General features: G+C 43.6%; 1 protein-coding gene across 1 annotated transcript; it reads right to left on the bottom strand.

The window, feature by feature from the left end:
• Positions 1-8,585: 8,585 nt before the first annotated feature.
• On the bottom strand, positions 8,586-15,483 carry LOC118082692 (phospholipase B1, membrane-associated-like). Its single transcript, XM_060273278.1, has 7 exons — positions 15,307-15,483; positions 14,214-14,265; positions 12,526-12,600; positions 11,314-11,376; positions 10,251-10,333; positions 8,776-8,854; positions 8,586-8,609 (listed from the first exon to the last, which is right to left on the bottom strand). The coding sequence occupies exons 2-7, from the start codon at positions 14,226-14,228 to the stop codon at positions 8,586-8,588; spliced, it is 339 nt and encodes a 112-aa protein (XP_060129261.1). The 5' UTR covers positions 14,229-14,265; positions 15,307-15,483.
• Positions 15,484-17,759: the final 2,276 nt, after the last annotated feature.

The raw sequence follows: 17,759 nt of genomic DNA, 5'->3' as shown, positions 1-17,759 counted from the left end.
CAGCCACAACCAGCTCAAACTATAATGCTGCCCACATGCAAAAATGCATCTTGCTATTGTTGCTTGCTGGAGGGTGGTGCTATCAGCCCAGTGCTTTGCTTGATTGCAGGCCCTTCCACGTGCCCTGTAAGAGAACAAAGCCAGGGGAAGGGGCTGCGGCTGGGGAAATATGAGTTGTGGGGCACTGGTTGCCCCAATGTTCTGAAATGGAGGGTGGTACTTTGAGGATCTTCTAGAGAATAGTGCCTCCCTGGTGCCATATTGGCAGGACTATGGGGCAGATCGTGAAGCTGAGGCTCCAATACTTTGGCCACCTCATGAGAAAAGAAGATTCCCTAGAAAAGACCCTGATGTTGGGAAAGATTGAGGGCACTAGGAGAAGGGGACGTCAGAGGACAAGATGGTTGGACAGTGTTCTCGAAGCTACGAACATGAGTTTGACCAAACTGCGGGAGGCAGTGCAAGACAGGAGTGCCTGGCGTGCTATGGTCCATGGGGTCACGAAGAGTTGGACATGACTAAATGACTAAACAACATGGGGCAGGAGCCCAGGAGCCCAATGAGCAAAATGAGTGGGAAAGCTCCTGATGCAAGGGCTGTTTAATATGCATTAAATGCTATATATTTAAAATGCTATGCACAGCAGTTTGCATTAGACAGAAGGTTTAACTATAGCAAATGCAGCAAGGGGAATGTTTAAGGCTAATTGATGACTCATCCCTGGAACCCAAGCAGAGATCTCTCACAACAGGAAGATGAAACATGAAAACTCATAATCTTCTTTCTGGGACCAGAGAGAGGAAAGTTTACTGAACTGTATTAAGGACTAAAAAGAAGACTGGAACCACACTGTTTGCTGTTTAAGAGCAATGGGTTGATTTGTATTTTGTAACATTTAATTTTAACAATTTTAAGACTTTTCTGCAGCAAAGCTTTGAGACTCATTTTTATGATGGAGAGCAAATTCATTTCTACTCTGCAGATGGTACAAATCAAGGATTCAGTTTTGCAACAACCCTACCAAGGAATGGCTTACAGCATGAACTTAATAAAGTGTTCCCATCTAGAGAGGAAGGCCCCACAAAAAAATAAAATAAGCCAACTACACTGCCCAGCCACCTGCATAGCCCTTGAATATAAGCAGGCGTTCTCCCACTTACTGTTTCAGACAGTAATTCATACAGAATAGCATCAGTATGCATAGAATTCATCTTCCCAAATCACTATGACTTTCCTGTTTCTCTGATTTTCTTCTGGAGTCATATTCCCAAGATTTATAGAACAGGGATTTTTGGAGACATTTTACTTTTAACCTGAAAGAAGGTTGCCTACAAGAGAAACTCTTTCTATAAATAAAAATGAAAGATACATTTTAAGAAATAATCAGACTGTCTGCATTAAACATCCGGCAGTGATGACTGCAGTGTGCAAATAAGCTGCTGAATACATTTCTCTACAACCCTGTGCCAGGGTTTTAATAAGTCAAAGGCAGAGATCTGCTCTCTGCTGACTGCGTGGTGTCCAGGGTTGACTGGATTTGTAGTGCAACAACATTTGGAGGGTCACAGATTTCCCACCCCTGACTTAGCAGAATGACACCCAAGTCCAAGCTGCTCCAGGATCTGGCAGCTTCCCCAGGAGTAGTGTTGTTATCAGTATGGTTCATTGCCAGTCCAATAAGACAAGAGAGACCAAGACCTCAAAGATGGGAATCAGCAGTGCAGATTTGCAAAGCATTGATCAAATGGACCTTTTAAAACACAGGTAAAACACCAGTTGTGCAAACGTGAAAGGCATTCATTGCCATAAGTCACCATATTTAAAGTTATTGACCTTTATGTTACTATGCTAGTTCTCATTCTGATGGGCCGAGGTTGTTTTGCATTAGCTTGTGGGTTTTGTTGTGCTGTTCTGATGCGAGCAATAGAATCTCCTTGTCAGAGATGGCGATCAGATAAACTCGCCCTGTGCTTTTTAAATACTGACAGTATCTTGCATGTCATCTGACCTTGCACAGATTGCAGCCAACCATCCAACAGAGATTAGTGATAAAGAAATTACCCAGGGGAAATAACTTAATGCAAACCTCTGTTAACTTCTTCTGGAAGCACAAGAGCCAAGATGTTGGCAGCGAAGTGGCTCTTTGTTTCTTTAAACCAGGGGTTCCCAACAAAATTTTCTCGAGGACCCCTCATCGAGCCGCTATTGTGACAAGGACCCCCATTAATTCCTAATCCTAAATCTAATTCCTAATTCCTAATCTAATTTTTCCAGTAAGCTTAACACTGATCTTGGAAGGGTTAGGTTCAAGGGACGCTGGCAATTTAGGTTCAATGGACACTGACAAGATCGGTTCGAGAGTCACTGACTTACTTGCTTGAACATCAAATGCATTATCTTCCTCTTCATCTGTAGGCCTTTGTCGTTTTAACGAACCACTTTTTAACCAACGGTCCATTTTTAACTACGCGAACTGTAGCTTCCGCGAAAAACAACGCTTTGTTTACAAACACTACTGTTTTGCAAAGAGGCAGCACGCGCCAGGGAGGAGGGAGGGGAATGGAGAAGACAGGGTACCTGCGCAGTAGCGCACAAATGAAACCGATGCGCACAAAGCATCTTGGTGAGGTGAGCGTTAGTAGAATGCGCGCGCTGCCTCTTTGCAAAACAGTAGTGTTTGTAAAGCGCCACCTAACGGCATACAGCAGAACTACTGCCTCTATCTAATTCTAGTTTTGCACTAGACTCTGCTCATGCAGGAAGCGGCCAAAACAAAAAATCTGTTATCATACGAAATATATTTAATATATTTTTTATTCTAATAGCATATTGCGGACCCCTCTGGCATAGCTCGCGGACCCCTGGGGGTCCCCGGACCACCTGTTGGGAACCACTGCTTTAAACAAAGTGTGGGCACTAAAACTCTGTAGAAGACCCAAACTTCTCCTAAACAAGAAACCATGCTTGAGAAAATCTCTTTGGCTTGACATTACATCCCAGGCTCATGGCTTGTCTTGCTCCAGACAAACCACACACAGTAAGCAAGCATTGTTCTTGGCTTACCACTCATTGTTTGTTTGGAGGAGACAAACCATGAGTCTTGCCTTGGGCATAATGCTAAGCCAAACCATGGCTTAGGTCCCAGCAGCACAACAACAGCAGGAGTAGGGGAGGAATGAATCAATGATGATTTCCCCACCATGCAACCAGCTTGCTTGTTCACACAAAGCCATAATATGGTTTAGTGTTACATGCAAATATGAAAGGTGCCCTTCAGCCTTGGTAAAGGAAACCTTATGTTTTCATGCTAGGGTGCTACTAATATTAGTTTAATTTTCAAAAAGCATACAAAGAGATTTGCTCATGGGGCATCCAAATAATAAAGGTAGGGTAGCTTATAAGGGAGGGTTGGTTACAAAGTGGTACCTTTCCATGTAACCATCCCTTCTTAAGTCAGTCAACAGCATCAACCTGCCAAATAGTGGATTTTGGTGGTCTGTGGAAGGAGAGGGTTGCATTCATCTTCCTTGGCAAATGGCTAGATTGCCAAGTGGTCACATGAACCCTGGTGTTAAGTGACCATTTGGTAAATGGTCTTCTGTGCGCATGCACCCATTTGCAAGGCTCTTTAAGAAAAAGACAGGGGAAAGGGGACACCCACAGCATTTTTTTAAAAAAAGGCTAATCCAAGTTTCTCTGCTTAGCTGAACAGTGGCTGACATTTCAAGTCTAAAAAACAAGAGGGAAATTCAACCACTTGTTTGCCGTGTCTAGCAATCTACATGACTCACTTTAAATTAGAATTCAAGCATGAGCAGCTCACAATCCCCCGTCCTGATTAAAGAAATCAAATGCAAACCAAATAACCCAGGAGGAGAACCCACTCTTGTATCTTATCAGGGCATCCGACCTGCAATAAAAGGAGGGCTGCGACAAGAACTTTGACGTTATCCTTGCAGGTGTTTATAAACGAGAGGAAGGTCAAGATAACTGCAAGCAGTTCTTTTCACCCAAGGTTGCAACCTTGATTCCAGTCTTTATCTCTTGGCCAACCGGGCATAATGCACATGGCATTAGAGTGAACTGTATGCAAATAGGAGTTGGTGATCATCCTGGGGCTTTAGCTGTAGCTGCCGCTAATGGCTGTATCGCCTGGCAAGGGGTTTTTGCTTCCTCTTTCCAGGATAGATGCCCATGTACACCCAACACTTTCAGTTGTTTCATAACAGGGCAAATAGGACTTTCCACTGCACCAGGGGTCCTTCCAATTTAGCAAGGCTCTGACACACTGACACACACACAAACCCCAATTCATCTTTTTTTCATCTATTATTCTGTGCAGGAACCCTGGTCTTGAACAATGGGAACAGCAAGAAGGGGAGAATGTTCCCACAGTACTTTGGGATGTCTACAAGTGGGACCCACTACCATCACCACCACCACCACAATTTTATTATTTATATGCTGCCTCAGCCACACTGGGCAGCTCCCAACAAAGTATTAAAAACACAATAAAACATCAAACATTAAAAACTTCCCTATACAGGGATGCCTTAAATGTCTTCTAAAAGTCAAATAGTGGTTTATCTGTTTGACATCTGGTGGGAGGGCGTTCCACAGCGCAGTTGCCACTCCCAAGAAGGCCCTCTGCCTGGTTCCCTGTAACTTCGCTTCTCTCAGTGCCGGATCTCAGTGTCCGGGCAGAACGATGGGGGTCGAGATGCTTCTTCAGGTATCCTGGGCTGAGGCCATTTAAGGCTTTAAAAGTCAGCTCAGAAACTTACTGGGAGCCAATGAAGATCCTTTAGGACCGGTGCAGAGTGCTTCTGCTATCCTCCAGGGCACTCCATAGCTAGCAGGACCAGTGGTCAAGGATGATTGGAGTTGTAGTCCAAAAACAGTTGGAGATCCAAGTTTGGGAAACCCTACTCTATTTCATTCTTCCCTCCCAACCAGTTTTTCACACACACACACCCCAACATTCAGTCAGTATTTCATTGCCATTGAGCATACTCATTCTTCATTGGGCTTTTGGGGGGGGGCAGAGATAGGGTATCCTCTCCTTTGGTGACCTGTGCAGGACCTGAGTGCGAGAGCACTCTCCTGTCCTGCAGTCTCCAGCAACTGGTATTCAGAAGCTTTGATGCCCCCAACCATAGAGGAAGAACATAAGCTATGGCACCTTTGCCTGAACATCAGAAATGGGCAGAAATAAATGAATGGCTGTTAATGGTGATGTTGCAGATTGAACATCAGACGGGGCTGGGAGAACCTGGGCTCAAATTCCTGCTTAGTCATGAAGCTCTGTGAGTTACCTTTGCCTAATCGCTATCTCAGAGGATCATCACCATGAAGATAAGAAATGGGATACACACCCATGTGATCTCCCTTGTGCCCCTTCTGAGGAAAAGCAAGATGCAGCCATGACAGAAAGACAAACAGTCAATCTGATCACAGAGCAGATAAAGTTTTTTATAGCCTTCTGAGAAGTCCATGTCTTGGGATAGCATGCCTGACCTAGAGATTTACAGGAGTGTGGGGGGGGGGGTAAACAAAACAGCAACAAAATACCTTAAGAAGGGAAGGGCCAAACACAGAATGCTAACTGTCTGCTGAGGTGGGAAATTGGTGTGCGTGTTGGTGGTGATGTAGAGGCATGGAATATCCTGGGAAAGGAGTGTGCTAAACTCAAAACTTGCAACTGGAAAGGAGAGCGTTATTTGGCATTGGATATTTCAGCTTTACTCTTCTCGGTGAAAAAATCAGTTGCCATCTAATTTCATCCTCTCATTGTTGCCCTGATTCCTTCATGGTACTGTTAAAGTGATAATACCCTCTCCAATGGTAGACCCCCCCAATGGGCCAGTGTGGTCATGCAGCCATGCTCTGCAACCTATTAAGCAATCCCAATGTCTCTAGTGCCTCTTACCATATTGTTCCAGAGTCCAACTCCGAGAACAGCAAATTTGTTTTTCACAGAAGTCTTGTTTGCGGAATGGTCATTATCTCTCCTGCCCTGGAAGAGAAGGGGAAAAAATTATGATGAGAATATGACAGAAGAGTGTTGAATTCATTGCTCGTTCACTCTAGCTGTGGGGCCATGTGCAGTGAACCTGGGGTTACCGGGGTCGGGAAGCAGACAAAAATGACATGACGAATCTTGGGATTAAATTGGAAACATAACTTTATTGATTACAGATGTAAGTAGGTTTTGGCTTAGGCATTGTGTATGTATCCTGAATCAACCAACCCAACTACTGGTCGATCCTGGGTTAAGAATCCCACCATGGCACACCTCAAATGGAGCAATCCCTCCAGCCATTTGGGAAGTTCTATGGGCCATTAGCCCCCATCGGGGCAGTCAGACAGAATCCTTCCCCCTGGACCCCTTTACCGGGGTACCCTGATACTTGATCCTGAAGGGGGGTAGGGCTTGTTCCCACCCCACCCCCTTGTTTAGACTAAGGATCCAACCCAATGCAAGTTGTGACAGTTGCTATGAGGTAGGCAAAAACCTCAGATTGGCCCAACTGGTCTGCAGGCAAACTCCTCCCTGGTCCCAGATATGGTGACCAATTGGTTCCATAGCACATGTGCTGCCCACTTGCCATCAGGCAGGGCCAAATGTGCAGGAAGGGCGGGTGGGATGTCCGAAGACTGACTGCACTGCTGCCTCTGAGTGCAGCTGATTTAAAGGGATTGGGCGCAGAACTGACTGAAGCCAGCTGTGCCCAGGTCCAATCACCACCTTTACCTTTTAGGCTGGCCGCAATTGAATTTCAAATTTCCTGCCCCATCCGGATCCCATCGTGACCAGCTGAGGCCGATGAAGCGGTCAGCTGTTCGCACAGGAGGGTTTTGCCCACCCACCCCCGGCTTTCCTGGAGCTGCGCTGGTCTGCAAATGCCACCAAGAATGGCAATTGGTCTATGTTGTTGGACTCCATCTCCCATCAGCCTTTGTCTTCATGGCCAATAGTCACATGTCATGATTATTCACTCGCGACCCAGCAAATGTTTGACAACATGGCACCTGGGAGTTAGCGGTCTTGTTTTCAATACTTTATAAGCTCTCACAAAAAGAAGGGCTGTAGTTTAATGGTAGAGGGTGTGTTTTGCATGCAGAAGGTCCCAAGTTTAATCCCTGGCATCTCTGGATAGGGAAAGACCCCTGGCTGAAATCCTAGCCAGCCACCGGCAGTCAATGTGGATGACAGTGAGCTATACAGACCAATGAGCTATACAATACAAAACAACTTCTTGTATTCAAAGAATATCAAGGTAACAAAAAGGGGAAATAGTTTGCCGTTTTTCATGTTCCCTTTTTCATACGAAGAAAATAAAATTCATCTAGATTGCATGGATTGTCTTCCCTGACACATGGAAAACTGATTTTCCTTGCAAGCCAAAAAATCATATCATCTGATGACTCTCTTCAAGGTACAGTTATTTTTCTAGGACCACCAGGTATTACCCAGAAGGAACCCCTCAACCATAGCTCACACTCACTTTTGCAAGAGGCATATTTGCTTCTTGGAGAGAAGTCTGGAGAACCACGGCAAAATCATCCTTCTGGCCATACTTCCTTGATGCCAGCAGATTTTCCAAAGAATTCTGCATATAAGGATAAACAAACAGTTAACAGGATGAGCTCTGTCCCCGAACCACAGAGAACATAGCACAATGCACAGATTTGCCCATGGCTTAAATGAGTTTCAGAGCCATCTCTACTGCTAATAAGCCAGAATAATCAAATTATAGAGTCAAAACACAAAAGTAATTCCATGAAAAAGCATCTTATGCAACCATTAGGAAATGACCCAGCGGCTGCGAGGTGAATTGCATAAGGCCGTTTTCTTAGAAAGAGCAGAAACCTATGGTACTGTAGTAATTAGATCACGTGGTTGGCCCTCCATACCCTGCATAAAGCTCAGAAACAGGAACATCCCAGCTAGCTAACATTACAGGATATGGGCAGCTTTTGCCACCTGCTAAATATTCCAACATCCTTTTGCAGTAGAGACAACATAATTAACCAGCTTGGCAAACAGAGCTTTCATTAGCTACAGCTGGGATAGCACAGATCCTCAATTCTCCTCTCTGCAGTTGTAACATCATTTGAAAATTTTGGGATTTCAGCTGTCATGTTTCACTAGGATATGCAGGGCATTTTTAAAAGCTTTGCTCCATCACTGGCATCTCCTGTGCTGGGAGAGAACCTTTCCTGCCAGCCAGCACAGGCAATGTTGAACTAGACGGACGAACAGTTACAGTCTGTATAAGGCAGCTTCCTAAATCTATTCCCGCCTCGTCCCCCTCGGTTGCTGACACAAAATTCTTATGAAATAATGAAGGCAGCATACCTTATGCAAATGCATTATGCAAACTAGACAGCTTTACTCAGTTTGCATAACTGATAGATTTACGTTGAAAACAAAGAGGAAGGGTTGTATATTATTTGTGTTTGCAGGCCCATAATGCGCAAGAGCTGCAGGCACACTGGCATCTGCATTGAGATTCCTGAGCTGGACAGAGTTGATCCTGGGCCAACTCTGTTGCTACAAGAGGGGAAACCAAATTTATTCATCAATTCCCTGCCGCCGTAACTTCCTTGGAGGGAGAATGCAATACAAACATGAAAGGGATACATACGTGATCCTAAAAAGATTAACGTTAAAGGGATCCGAGATTCTAAAACTATTCAGATGTCATGTCAAATTATTTTTTGGACAGATATACACAAATGAATGCAAGTTCTCCCTTGCACAGGGCTCACCTGATAGGACCAGCTCCGCACAACAACCTCCAGACTGGAACAATCGTTGGGACAAAGGCATTGCTTGAGGAGAATATCCCTGGAAGTTGGCAAAAGCAAAGCAAAGCCAAAACATAAATAAATGAAATAAAAATTGCTGTAGCTTTTCGCAAACATGCAATCTTTTGAAACATAGAGAGATTTGCACTGTGATTCATATGAGTTTTAGAAATGTATATGTTTCATAGAGCTTCTCCAGACTGGTGTCTTACTGCGAGGGTATTCAGCAACATGTTGTTGACACAATAACGCTGCATGCGTGGTGGGTTTATTCTGCTAGAGTTTGCTGTGTGATTCTTCCTCAATGCTACCACATGATTAATGTCCAGAGGGGCTATAGGGCAACAAAAATGGGGAGAAGGGGGATAAAACCATAATGCTCTTTACTTTTTATTGCACAGTAGAAGAAGAAGCCTTTCTGCTGTTTGAATCAAAATAAGAATATAAGTTCAGAGTGAATATAGGACAAAATCAAATCGAAGCATTTATGGTATATAAAAAGTTACACAATATCAGCAACGATAAACATTGATTGGAAATGAAGCAGTGTTCCTGCCTCAAAACTTTTGCAGGCACAAACTCTATTGAATGTGGAAATGGGTATAACCTCCTTGCCAGCCTATTGAGCACAATAAACCATGTCCCATGCCCCAACAGATGGTACCACACTTCTAAAAGGTAAAGAAGCTATTGCCTTGTGCTGGAAAGAACATGACCAGCATCTCCTTAACTGCAACTCTGCCGTAGCTGCTGAGGTCCTCTCAAAAATTCTCTTGGAGATGCCTCTAGCTCTGTGGTTCTTATATTGATTGAGCAGGAGGACAGACTACATGACCTATAAGCCCCCATTGCAATTCCGTGGAATCTCACTCCCTCCTTCTCTAGCTTAGAATTCGACATACAAAAAACAATTTTCAGTCACCCATATCAAAACATTTCCAAATCAGACATAAGGTGACGTGTTTCCCCCAAACTATGGTGAAAAGTTCTCAGAGGTCTGCAGAAATAACTTCCAGCACTCCAAAAGGAAGACAGACCATCGCAGGTATATGCAAATAAATAACTAGAATCTGTTATTTGATGATGACATAAAATGTGGGTAGTGGAAGAAAGCTGATTCACCAAATGACTTTAAAGTTTGGCGAAATGGCCTGAGTAGGGTCAAAGGGGAAGGCTTCCCACAGTTGGACGTAATTTCCAACATAGAGAAAGCAGCCTGCTTTGGAAGTTGTGATTAGTTGAGGTGACGGATGTTTGGCAGACCAAGGTGAACCCTTTCAGAAGCGCAATCAGGATGACTATTGATTTGGTACGCGGTACAGCAATCTTTTTATATCCTTGTCACAAAACGCCTCTGGAGAAAAATGAACACTCCTCACTAAGGAACACAATGAGAGCTTTTGGCTCATCAACAGCTGCAACAAAATTGGATTTACCTGACATAATTTTGATCACTGTGTGGAAGAGGTGAGACTGTGAGTAATGGAGAATCCACCAGGTTTACAAAAACTTTGGGCATCTATAGTGATAAAAAAAATGATTAGGGAAAGCTAGCAGTTGTGGGCTGTTCACTTTCACCAGAATATTTTCTCTTAAATGGCTGCACAACATGTATTCATCAGGGTCCATCCATACCTCATTTCAGCGTAGACTGTGACTCCCTTGTGCCTCTCTTAATTCCCCTTTCTCCATGCAGTGTTCTCCCTCAAATACCACTGCCCCACACTTTCTCCCCTCTAAATCTGGAGACTCCCTATGCTTATTATTATTATTATTATTATTATTATTATTACTGTAATGCAAACTAAAAAAAGGAGATAGATATTATAAAGAACAAAGTAATACATTGAGCTGATATTTCTGCATTTCAAGAGGTTGGACTAGATAAGCCGTGGGGTCCCTTCCAACTCTGCCATTCTATGATCTGAATCAGGTATTGAAAGGGGTTTTACGTGGACCTTGTTATTTTAAACCATATGCAGCCCTACTCACTCATTCTAAAAAGGTAAAGGTAAAGGGACCCCTGACCATAAGGTCCAGTCGTGACCGACTCTGGGGTTGTGGCGCTCATCTCGTTTTATTGGCCGAGGGAGCCGGCGTACAGCTTCCGGGTCATGTGACCAGCATGACAAAGTCGTTTCTGGCGAACCAGAGCAGCACACGGAAACGCCGTTTACCTTCCCGCCGGAGCGGTACCTATTTATCTACTTGCACTTTGCCGTGCTTTTCGAACTGCTAGGTTGGCAGGAGCAGGGACCGAGCAACGGGAGCTCGAACCGCCGACCTTCTGATCGGCAAGCCCTAGGCTCTGTGGTTTAATCCACAGCACCACCCGCTTGTACATGCCTGTTTTGTAGTTGGTTTTCCTCTTTTAATTTTCATCTGTTGTTATAATGGTTCTCTCTGTCTTATAGACATTATAAAATGAAATGAAATGTCTACCAAAAAAAAAAAAGGAGGGGGGAAGAAACGTGATGAAATCTATGAAATAGCTCTTACTTCTTCATATAAAAAATCCAAGACTTCTTCAAGTTGTTTTATGCTGTCAAGGTGGGAAGTTGTCTGTTGAAAGTGAAAGGATTTATGTTAGAGAGTGGTTGAGGAGGTGATGGTTCATTGTTATGCCAGACAAAAGGTTGACAAAATAGCTGTCCCCCAGCATTCACCAACATGTGAATGAATCAAGGTTGGGAACTACAGACTAAACAATTGGTGCAAGAGGTAGAATCACAACTTTCAAAAATGAAAGGCCTCTGATCTTACATAGAACCGAAATATGCCCATCAACTCTGCAATGAGAATCTGATGTTTTTATGTATCATAAAGAGGTCCCTAGAATGGCACCAAATGGAAGAACCCAGGGGCAACATATTGATCTATATTCTTCTAGCACTTTGAGAGGAAGCAATCAAGAGGTGAGCAGGCAATCCAATTTGAACTAGGCTTTTTGCAAGACTGATTAATCACTGGATGAGTAGCCCTTAGCTAATAGTTTGAGGATTACATTCTTATGAATTTTAGAGAATGAGAGAGGGGAGCGGGGTGCAACTATTGCCTTTCAAATATTCATATATAGTTATCACCTCTGCAGACTTCAAACAAAGTAATTTGCAGAGAGTTGATTAAAGCCCTGAGGAGGGAATGTTGCAGAGCCTGCCATATAACACAGGCTGTTTGGTGCAATATGCACACAAAGGTAAATGACCAAAAAAGAAAATTCTACTTTGTTCTTTGGAAGGAGTTGTATGGACCAAGGATAAATGTGTAGCATTGGCAGGAAGGAAAAAGTAAACCAGAAATGAAAACAACACACACCTTCAATTGATTTGAACAACGTCTAAATGGGGGTAGTCGTGAAGTTGATTAACAGTGTGCAGAAAACCAGAAATGTTCAAATATCAAGAGCAGAGCAAAAGAAAAAGAAAAGAAAATCCCCCTAAATGCTTAAATGGCTCAGAGGGGCAGGCAAAGGATAGAATACAGAGGTATCAGAAACAAGGTAAGAAATAGGGAAATAGGACTAAATTTAAAAAGAAAGAATCTTGTACATTCTAGACAAAGCTGAAAGAAAAATAAATATATTGTAGCACCTTAAAGACTCACATTTTTTAATGTTATGATCTGCTGTGGAGCTGTTATCCAACATTTCAAACCATATCATTGAACTTAATTCCTTGGTCCATTTGCCAAGTCAAGACATGGGACTCTTACCTGAGAGATGGCCGCTTGGAAAGGACATGGATGAAAAATTGTGATGAGCTTCCAGTCATGTTGGTAATCTGTCTGCTGCAGGGCAAGAGCACAAGGAAAAACAACTGTCACACTGCAGATTAATATGGGAATAGGAATCAAGGTGTGTATGAGTGGAGGATTCCAGCAAAACAAGGACTAGTACAATAGGAAGCTTATTCACTTTGGCTCTGACACAAATAATGTGGCATCCATGTCTCTTTTTAGGACTTACCTTATTCTTTTTATTCTAAGTTGTTTTAAACTATTTTTAATATTGGGTTTTAATGTAGGGTGAAGGACAGGTAAATGCTAGTACAGTGGTGCCTCAACTTACAAATTTAATCCATTCCGAAGGCACCTTCATAAGTCGAAAAATTCGTAAGTCGAAAAACGCCATTGGAAACGTGATTTCCCATAGGAATGCATTGGAAAGGGAAAAATTCGTAAGTCAAAGCAACCCTATTTAAAAAATTCGTAAGTTGAAAAATCCCTATCTAAAACCACCACGGTTTTCTTTCGGATGTCGAAAAATTCGGTTGTCGAGTCGTTTGTAAATCGAGGTACCACTGTACTACTACAGTGGTGCCTCGCTTAACGAATGCCCTGCTTAACGAAATTTCCGCTTAACGAAAGGATTTTTCGAGCGGAGTTTGCCTCGCTAGACGAATTTGTTTTATGAAAATTTCATCTAGCGAATCACGCTTTCCCATAGGAATGCATTGAAATTCAATTAATGCGTTCCTATGGGTAAAATAAAAAATAAAAAAAATCAATGCATTCCTATGGGATTCGCTAGACGAATTTTTCATTATAAGAAAAGACTCGTGGAACGAATTAAATTCGTCTAGCGAGGCACCACTGTACTACTAAATTTGAACATATATTATGTAAGTCATTGAAATGCAGCTGGCAATAGACTCTGTGCACTGAACCACCATTGTGCATCTGGCTTGACCCACCCCCATCAGCCACTGTTTTGCATCTAATGCCACGTACTGAATCTCAGGTTTCAAGTTTTTTTAAAAAAAATCACGTAGTAGACCCCACAGGTATGAAACCTGCCCACCCCTGTTTCCCAGATTTGGTGTGTGCCCATTTTTCCAACTAAGAACACCCAGTGATATCTGCCCTGCAAACCACCTTTCTTCAGGTGTTATCATTTTCACTTTGGAGGTGGGGAGGTAGATGTGAGATATTACTGGTGTCTGAATGCTTCAGGGAGGCTTTTATAAAGTATTAGCCCTTGAGGGGGAACAGCACCATTTGGACTTCGCTACAAAAAAAGAAAAAACACCCTGCGTCAGCAACAGTGAAACCACTTCGAGAGGCAATCGCAAACATAAATAAACCTTTGTGGGCCACAACAGCTCACTGGTCTATAGCATTGGTTAGGCTGTCTTAAGCATATGTGGCGCCGGGGTGCAAAGATCTACCTGGTGCCCCCCCCCAGATGCCCAGTCACTGGCTCGTTCGCCCCTGAACTTGTGGCACAGAGCCGCACGCAGAAGAAGAACCCGCCGCAGTGCTCCGACCAACGGGAGGGCTCTTTCCTGGACTCAACTCTTGGGCCCCGGACTCTCAGCCTGGCGCCCCTGAGAGCCCGGCGCCCAGGTGCCCTGCACCCCTAGCGCCTATGGGTAAGACGGCCCTGGCGTTGGCATACATACCTGGTTCCCTTTCATGTTCTTCACAATTTCTTTAGCTTGATCTAAGAGATCTCTGCATCGCAAATGAAAAGGGGAAATCGTCAAACCCTTTTTTCTTAATAATAATAATAATAATAATAATAATAATAATTTGTTATTTATACCCCGCCTATCTGGCCGGGTTCCCCCAGCCACTCTGGGTGGATTCCAACAAAATATTAAAATACAGAAATCCATCAAACATTAAAAGCTTCCCTAAACAGGGCTGCCTTAAGATGCCTTCTAAAGGTCTGGTAATTGTTATTCTCTTCGACCTCTGGTGGGAGGGCATTCCACAGCGTGGGTGCCACTACCGAGAAGGCCCTCTGCCTGGTTCCCTGTAACTTGGCTTCTCGTAGCAAGGGAACCGCCAGAAGGCCCTTGGTGCTGGACTTCAGGGCAGAACGATAGGCACAAAGATGAAATGCTAACAGAGTAAAAATCTAAAACACCTTCCCCGCCTTCCTAATTGTTCTTTGATGAGATTGTGTCACTTGACCCTACAAGTACTTAAGGGCAGTAACTCTTTTAAAAGTAAAATCTCAGGCTGAACTGAATGTTACACTTCAGCCAAAGTGTACAGCAGCATTTGTTAATTATAGGCATCAGGGGGGGGAGGGTTTTCATTTTATGTTATTGGAACACAGCACAGTAAACCTCCCCATCTGTGACTGGGATGACAATCTGCCCCACCTCCCCACCCGTGAGGCTACGAGGCAAAGCCAATGTACCCATCATACATTTTAAATTTGAACAGAATGGGGTTCTGCTTTTCTTCAGGTAGAATGTGGGTACCTATGGCAGAAGTTTGTTTAGTGCAGAAGGCTAGAGGGCTGTTTTCTATATAGTTCCAATGCAGAATATGGTCCTGGCATGTATTGAGCAGAAGGCAATAGACCAGGTATTCGGTCTATAAAATAATTAGGTCACTGGAATGATCTAGTAAAGGTGGAGTGTTTTTTGTTTGTACATTCCTTGGTTGTGTGAAACTGGAAAGTTTTCATTTGCTGTGTCATTCATCACCCAAATAAGCCTTCCAGTTCAATATGAAGTAGCAAATAAAAATAGAACTTACAGGGTTCCACTTCTTGGCACTGCGCTGCTGTTTCGAGGGGAAGAGTAATACTGCACGGAAGGATTAAACCTGCTAATAAGAGCTGCAAGACATACACCCAGTTCAGTAAATTTGTGGGCTTTGGATTTGCTTGTAGGAACATGAGATGACAATGGGCAACCACCAACCTGTTTCTTTGTTTGGGGTTGGTAGAAATCAGGGAATAGGGGCCTTTGGTTGCCAAGAAATAATACATAATTTTATTGATAAAGTGTTGGGCAATTGATTAAAGAGAGATGTCATCTGTAAAGTCAAACAGTCAACAGAACAGGGCAAGTTTAAACTATAAGTCATACCTGTTAGCGTTTTCATGCTTGCCGTGATAAGATCCCTCTCTGTGCTATAAACAGAAATAATTCATGTTTTTTGTATCTGAAATAGTCATGGCGTGAAATGCAAGGTGTTTTAATTTGAATTTGCTTGTTTCCTCTTCTCTCCCCCCCATCCCTTTCGCCTTGTGTGCCATGCCTTCTGGACTGTAAAGGCGACTCTCCTGTTGTTGTTGTTTTAACCCTTGGATCTGACCCACCAGTGTCTCTGGATCATGACTTCATTGTAAAGTAGGAGGAATTCCTCTTTGGTCTAACGGCAAGACACTTTTCTCTTGGCTACTAAAACCCACATCTTTAGGGTTTCCCTCCGCACTGACTCCAGCCTGTCACTGCTGGTAAAGTAACTGGCCCACATGGCAATTGTGAAACATATCCGTAGTTAGTAATAAACATGTTTTATGGACATGATGAAAAGTTGTACCTTTGGAGGTCTGGCTGCTCCAGCGTGGTGTCCCCCACCTGTAAATAAATATACAATGATAAATGCATCAGGACTGAAAACAAACACACCTTGTCTAGTCAGTGTCTGAAGGATACACTGTGAATGACCAAAACAGAACTTTGCATCTTTTTCTGTAAACCTTTCTTACACTGTCTATAGCTGTGGGAAGTGGGGGGGGTGGAATCTGTGAAACCAAAAGTCTAAAAAAAAAAAGGTAAGGAAGCATTGCGACGCTGAGTAATTTTAAGATCTAGTACAGGAATAAGTCAAATGTGATTTTAATAAGGCTGCCTGAGCTGTCTATAGTTCTGTGAAGTTCTGCTATGGCCTATTGTTCAGTGTGTGTGTGAGGGTGAAGCTTTGGTATTACAAAATGGACAAATGTGAGCACGTGTATAATTCAGTCCTCAATATTGGATTGTGCTTCAACAAATGGAGCTTTGGGCATTGTTTGGCTAAGACGGTGCAGTGCCTTGGTGTGTTAATTGAACCAAGATGTTTGCAGGCTACCTTCTGCAAGGGAAGACACTAGGAAGCTAACAAATGGGCAAAGGTCCCGGAGTTCAGCGAATCGAAGGGACTGGGTGTTCAGGGGAAAGAGATCAAATGAATGGTGGAGAGTAGGCAACAGAATAAGAGGAAACTGAGGAAGGTGGAAAAGGAGACTGAGGAAAATGAGGGTGGGGATAACAGGGCATTGATGCAGGAAATGGATTCTGTAAAAACTCAACTTAGGTTCAATTTGTCTAACCTTCTTTGAAAGTTGGCATGTTCATACAATATGTTGATATGCACTTAGACATTCAATGCCAACTCCAGTGCATGGAATTACATTGCCTGTGCCTGACCTTCCTACTGCTGCACCCCTCTTCTTAGAAACCCTGGCATTGGGAAGCCAGGTGAGTGGTGCCACCCTGCTGCCCATGCCACCCTGCCAACCACTATTGATTGACTGGCTGCTATCTCTCCTTAATAAAGTAGGTGATGCTTGGATGGCCTTTGCTATCAAGTGTCAACATGAATTATCGTGCCCTTTTCAGTGACAGATGGCAAGTGCAATAAGCCTACTACAGCCATCGATCTCAGAAAACAAACCAGAGAATATGCAGGGAGCCTCCCTGAGACAATTTAGCTGACTAGCAGGCAGCGACAACTGGTCGCCCTGCTAATCCTACCCTGAACTATTTACTGCAGCTGAATGTTACAGGGGATTGTAACCCAGCATGAGACTCTTAATCTCAGGGTCAGAAGATTCCTGCATTGAAGGGGTTTGGACTCAGTGGCCCTTGTGGTCCCTTCCAGCTCTACGATTCTATGATTCTATGAAGTCCTGAGAATTAACTGATTTGGGGTTTATGTGTGGATTTTGTGTTTTGCTCTGCCAGTTTTCCTGGTTCTGTAACAGGTCATCAGACACTGAGCGGAAGGGCCATAGCTCAGTGGCAGAGCATGTGATGTGCATGCAAAGCCTACTGTCAGAAGCAGATTATGCCTCTCAAAAACAGTTGAAGGGAAACATCATTGGAGAGAGGACTCTTGCGGTCATGTCCTGCTTTGCAGCTTCCCAGAGGAATCTGCTTTTGCCACAGTGAGAAGAGGATTCTGGATTAAGCTGGCCTCTGGGCTAGAAGATGACTCAG

The sequence above is a fragment of the Zootoca vivipara genome, chromosome 3 (genome assembly GCF_963506605.1).
Source record: "Zootoca vivipara chromosome 3, rZooViv1.1, whole genome shotgun sequence".
Taxonomy (NCBI): domain Eukaryota; kingdom Metazoa; phylum Chordata; class Lepidosauria; order Squamata; family Lacertidae; genus Zootoca; species Zootoca vivipara.
This window is presented reverse-complemented; position numbering and strand designations above follow the sequence as displayed.

Excerpts from the sequence above, each read along its gene's own strand:
- LOC118082692 (XM_060273278.1), bottom strand. Across the intron at positions 8,855-10,250 it reads AGTGATCAAAATTATGTCAG|GGATATTCTCCTCAAGCAAT; the intron begins GTAAATCCAATT and ends GCCAACTTCCAG. Across the intron at positions 8,610-8,775 it reads TGCGGAGCTGGTCCTATCAG|GAAGTTACGGCGGCAGGGAA; the intron begins GTGAGCCCTGTG and ends TCTCCCTCCAAG.